Source organism: Morus notabilis, unplaced genomic scaffold, assembly GCF_000414095.1.
Source record: "Morus notabilis unplaced genomic scaffold, ASM41409v2 Scaffold794, whole genome shotgun sequence".
In the NCBI taxonomy this organism is placed as follows: domain Eukaryota; kingdom Viridiplantae; phylum Streptophyta; class Magnoliopsida; order Rosales; family Moraceae; genus Morus; species Morus notabilis.
Genome location: NW_010359940.1, coordinates 549,949 through 555,313, shown reverse-complemented (window position 1 = coordinate 555,313; position 5,365 = coordinate 549,949). Strand labels below are relative to the sequence as shown.

Below are 5,365 nucleotides of genomic sequence, written 5' to 3'. Positions count from 1 at the left end.
AATTCGAGTTGAGATGTAATTTTATGTGAGATTTTTTTACTGTAGTAGAAAAAGTTAAATGTAACTTTTTGTGAAAACTTTTAACTGTGTGAAATGAACAATGCAAAAATTTTTCAAAAATCTGACTATTCATAAATGTATTTTTTTTTTTTATCATATGCTATTGTAGAAATCTCTCAAACCTAAATTAATAAATATCTGTTTAGTTTATGAGTTCAATTCAGTTATTTTGATTTATTAACGAGAATTGTACGAGAAATTTTTTTTTTGAAAGTAAACGGAACCTAAATAATAAAAGCTAGAAAATATTAGTAATAACAAACAAGCATGCAGATTTTGCAGTGCATAGAATTTACACCCCTAAAACAATGATCGAATATTTTTCTTCTCATCACGCAAAACCTTAACGTATAGTACTCTCGTACGTACACATAAAAATTTCCCATCTCTCTCTCTCTCTCTCTCTCTCTCTCTCTCTCTCTCTCTCTCTCTCTCTCTCTCTCTCTCTCTCTCTCTCTCTCTCTCTCTCTCTCTCTCTCTCTCTCTCTCTCTCTCTCTCTCTCTCTCTCTCTCTCTCTCTCTCTCTCTCTCACATTGTCATATACTGGTAGCTCCATCAAATATTTTTCCCCTACAGTTTCCACATCAAACCCATAAAATCATATCAGCACGCCTCTCTCTTTCTGCCCCCACACATCTTTCACCCCTCTCCCCCATTCTTTCAACATCAAATAAAACCCTTTCCCTCTCCCTCTCTCTGTCTCTCTCTTTCTCTCTCTCTAAACCAAAAAAAAAAAGAAAAAAGAAAAGAGAGAAGCCCATAAAACCTCTTCTAGTCTTCAGACTTTCCAGAAACTTATGAGAAGCCCATAATACCTCTTCTAGTCTTCAGACCTTCCAGAAACTTATACATACTTTAGCTCTTGGAGAGCTCAACAAAAACCCATCTCTCTCTCTTTCATAAACATGGACAACAATATTAACACTTCTCTCTCATCAACACCACAAAAACCCCATTACATCCCCGAATTCTACAACCACTACTACCCCCACAACCCTCAAGAACAACAACAACAACAACAACAACCCTCCCCCATGTCCACCTCTACGTACTCTTTCAACCTAAACCAAGACGAAAACGACAACACCGACGAAACCGACCAAACCTACGAACGACAACAACAACAACAGCAAGAAGAAAACGACGTCATCGACGACGATAAGGAGCCGATGTTCGAGAAGCCGTTGACTCCAAGCGATGTCGGGAAGCTCAACCGCCTCGTGATTCCCAAACAGCACGCCGAGAAGTACTTCCCACTCGGCGGCGGCGGCGGCGACTCGGGGCTGCTACTGAGTTTCGAGGACGAGTCGGGGAAGTTCTGGCGGTTCCGCTACTCCTACTGGAACAGCAGTCAAAGCTACGTGTTGACCAAGGGTTGGAGCCGTTACGTCAAGGAGAAGAGGCTCGACGCCGGCGACGTCGTTTTGTTCGAACGACATAGGAGGGACGGAGATAGGCTGTTTATCGGGTGGAGGCGCCGCTCGGACTCGGCGCAGGATTGCGGCGGAGGAGGACAGGTGGCGGCGCAGGTTAGTGGTGGTAGTAGTAATAGGGGGTTTTATTCTGCGCCGCATCCTTATCCTGCGCCGCATCATCACCATTATCAACACCATCATCATCATCACCATATTCCTGCTACGCCATACCAACCTGACTATATTCATGCGGGTAATATTCGTGTTCACTTTCCAACCCTATCTCTTCAAATAAAAAAAAAATCGAATTTATAATTATAATTTTTTGTTTTTGTTTTTGTTTTTTTTTCTTGAGTATATACGCACATGAAAGTGCGTGTCAAACACCTTCCTATGAATTTGGAGGATTGATGTTTCACCATTGTTTGTAAAGAAATTAAACACACGCGCTTTTTTTTATTTTTATTTTTTTTTAAACCGTGATCAGAAGTAAAGAAGAGTTTCATGATATGCTTTGCGTTTTGTCTTGTTTTTTGTATTTTTTTTTTTTTAACTTTTGGCTGGCCAGAAAAGGGGTTTTTTACATGCACGTGTTGCATTGTTTTACATAGGAATATCTTCTCCTGCTGAGAATAACCAAACGACGACGGTTGTGAACAACAACAACAGCAACAGCAGTAACTCATCAAAGATTCTGAGGCTTTTTGGGGTGAACTTGGAGTGCCAATTAGCTGACCATGAGTCCAACCCGTCGACACCGGACGGCTCGTCTTTGTCGAGCCATGGTCCGCCACCACCACCCCACCACAACTTCTACCCTCATGCTTATCATTCAGAATATCATCACATGGTAATCCAGCTATCAATATTATCATATTGTTCATTATATATATATATATATTGTTGTTACATTATTAATATAATAAGAGAAAATGTGGCACATGGTATAAAGTATATTTTAACACATTTAGATAATGTTGAACAATGAACAGAGAAAGAGTAGGTATATGTAGTACATAAATCTTAGGGGTGTGAAGAAGATTTTGAGTTCTAGGAAATTGCATACGGTCTCCTTTCTTCCCAACAATGTGGGTTCATGAAATTCAGGTCCATTGTTAATATATAGAGCCTAAATGATTGAATTCTAAAGTTAGTACATTTTCAATGTCTTGGGGATTACACAATCTAAACTGTGTATGGGGATGATGACCAAATTGGTGGGTTTTTGATTAGTGGGCCCGTATGGCCAGAAAATTAGCCACACACCCACATACATGATATATATTTGAGAGGAAAAAAAAAAAAAAAAATATATATATATATATATATATTGAGGGTCAACAAAGTTGGACAATTTGGACAAAAGAAGCATCTTTTCCAGCCTTGATTTAGCCCTAAAAAGCAGCATCCGGGACCAAAACCGAACTCGACCCAATTACGGTCAGTTTGGTTTGGTTTTAGTTGATTTCAAATGTGAAAGTTGAAACCTCAACAAGGGCACATAGTGAGGGCACTATTTGGTGGGGGTAGGACTGGTGGGGTTAGCTTATTATCTTAGAATTAGGTCCGCTGTAAATAATGGAGGTGAGAGACAAAATGACACTAATGATTTTTTTTTTTTCTGAACATAACAAAATAATTATAAAAATGTTTTATTATACTTTTTTAAAAAATTTAAATCGGTAAAATGAACAAAATTTTATTAGTGGCCAAGTGGTTATAAATAAAAGAGACAATGGCATGTGGATTTATTGAGAGGAAAGCAAATGATAGTCCTTTTTAACACTAGTTATTATTGAAAGGGGGGTTCTAATTGAATTGATGGTCAACTTGACGGTGGCATAGTTAGGCATGTGGTGCAACATTTGGAAACTGACATTTTTATTGTTGTTATTTTATTATTTATTTATTTTTTGTGGGTGTGTTGTTTCCCAAACTTTTTTTCTTTCTTCTTTTAAAAGGCAGTGATAATTACACGGTGTTTGTTATTGAAGCAGGATTTCACTTTATCCCGAGATGTCAAACCCATGAGAAATCGCCGAGGATAGAGATCTGTGGATGTGACGTCCTTGGATTGACTAATACTTTTACAAGCCCACTTGGAATTCCCCCAACAAAATAAATGTACATCTGAAAGAAAGAAAGAAAAAAATCCAAAAAAAAAAAAAAATTGAAAAAAAGAGAAAGAAAAAAAAGAAAAATCCCACATTTTATGGCCAAGTTTGATAGCCAGGAGAGAAGGGGAAACCTAACCGAAGGTGCAAAAGAGGGAGATGGAGTGGTGGGGAGGGGGAAAAGGACTGGCAGAGTGGTCTATACAAGTGGGTCCAAGAGAAAAAGGGCCCCCAAAAAAAAAAAAAGAAAAAAAGAAGCAAAATGCTGACGTCATCAAATGGAAAATTGGGTGAAATGAAATTTTGGGTCGTTGAAAAATCAGGAATGAGGAATCTTTTTTTTTTATTATTATTATTTTAATGCATTTTGCAACTGCTGAGATTCTGCCCGAAGATTTTCCATAGAGGCTCATCATAATAATGGAAGGAAGAAGGGACTAGTGAGTAGTGTAGTGAGTGAGGCATGGCATGGCATGGTGGGTGGGTTGGTGGGTTGAATAGATGTGTGACAGCCCTTGCTCTCTCTCTCTCTCTCCTTGTACTACACAAAGCCCACTCCTTCATTTATCTCTCTCTCTCTCTAGTTTTTTTTTTTTTTTTTTTTAAATATTATCTTCTAATTCTATTGAATATATACTCTTCCTCTTCAATCCCTTATAACCCATTAGATGTTAGAGATTGGCTAAGCTTTTTTTGTTTTTTTTTGTTTTTTTAATTATTCTATCTTTGCTTAGAGTTTTGGAATAATGAGAAACATGAAAAGTCTAAAAGAGCTTTTCAACATTTTGCAAGTTTCAACTTCTTCCAACTCAGAATGGACAGATGAAGATGGAATGGAAGTTAGAATTTGATCAAGTTATAGAATTGCTAATGTGAAAATAGAAAAAAAATAATAATAATAATGATGGAAGTTCTAAATTTTATCTCAACATTAAGAGCCAATGTCGTGACACGTACCATTCTTAAATTCCTAGGTGTTTAAAATTTTATTATGTCAATTAAAATTGAAAAATCACATTTCATAATAACAAAAAAAAAAAAAAAAAAAACAACGAAAATTCACCCATAACATGAATTTGAATTAAAAGTTGGATGTAGTACTACTACTCAAACAGGAACAGATATATATATATATATATATATATATATATGTATATATACACACACACACACGCAATTATATAAATTATAAATAGAATAATACATTTGAAATCCAAGAGAATTGAAAAACGGAACTCTTAAGAGGATAAATGATGCCGTTGGTAAGATGATACAAAAGAAATTTAAGATGGCAACAGTAATGAGCTGTCTCTATGTTAATAGAGACAAAGAGGTTTTATTCAAGCTGTTTAGAGGCTTATGTATTGATGGCATTGTTTTCTAACGCGGATGAGACAAGCCGATAAAATAATAAGGCGTTCAACCTTATCTAAATTCTGAACCAGAAATTGGGAAATCCATTGTAAATACAGCTTGGAAGACACAAGGTAAATAGTTGGAGATCATGTCAGAACAGATAAAAAAAACAAATGAAAACAAAACACCAACTACGTGCCCAGAGATTGTATTTTTGTTTTGTTTTTTTTTTTTTTTTTTTTTTTTTTTTTTTTTTTTGAGAAATAAAATTTTCCATCATTTGGGAAAATGAGTTTTCAAAGAAAGCATGAAAATGAGCTTGAAATATAATGCCAAAATGGATGTGATTGGGATGAGGCGAAAATCATTGAAGAGACTTTGTAATGATCATGATTGAGTAGGCTGCAAGTTGTTAAGAC

At 36.2% G+C, this 5,365-nt stretch overlaps 1 protein-coding gene across 3 annotated transcripts; it reads left to right on the top strand.

Moving 5' to 3' along the window:
- Positions 1-689: 689 nt before the first annotated feature.
- Positions 690-3,629, top strand: LOC21402135 (B3 domain-containing protein At2g36080). Of its 3 annotated transcripts, none has more exons than XM_024163909.1 (3): positions 690-1,729; positions 2,088-2,326; positions 3,474-3,629. In XM_024163909.1, the coding sequence occupies exons 1-3, from the start codon at positions 967-969 to the stop codon at positions 3,522-3,524; spliced, it is 1,053 nt and encodes a 350-aa protein (XP_024019677.1). In that variant the 5' UTR covers positions 690-966; the 3' UTR covers positions 3,525-3,629. The 3 variants fall into 3 exon arrangements, with proteins under 3 accessions (XP_024019677.1, XP_024019676.1, XP_024019678.1); XM_024163908.1 differs by having other exon boundaries at positions 3,471-3,629; XM_024163910.1 differs by lacking the exon at positions 3,474-3,629 and adding an exon at positions 3,442-3,461.
- Positions 3,630-5,365: the final 1,736 nt, after the last annotated feature.

Bases quoted from the DNA above. Each gene is read 5' to 3' on its own strand.
- LOC21402135 (XM_024163908.1), top strand. From the start codon at position 967: ATGGACAACAATATTAACACTTCTCTCTCATCAACACCACAAAAACCC. The intron at 1,730-2,087 runs GTAATATTCGTG...TGTTTTACATAG, and splicing joins ACCTGACTATATTCATGCGG to GAATATCTTCTCCTGCTGAG. The intron at 2,327-3,470 runs GTAATCCAGCTA...TTGTTATTGAAG, and splicing joins ATTCAGAATATCATCACATG to CAGGATTTCACTTTATCCCG.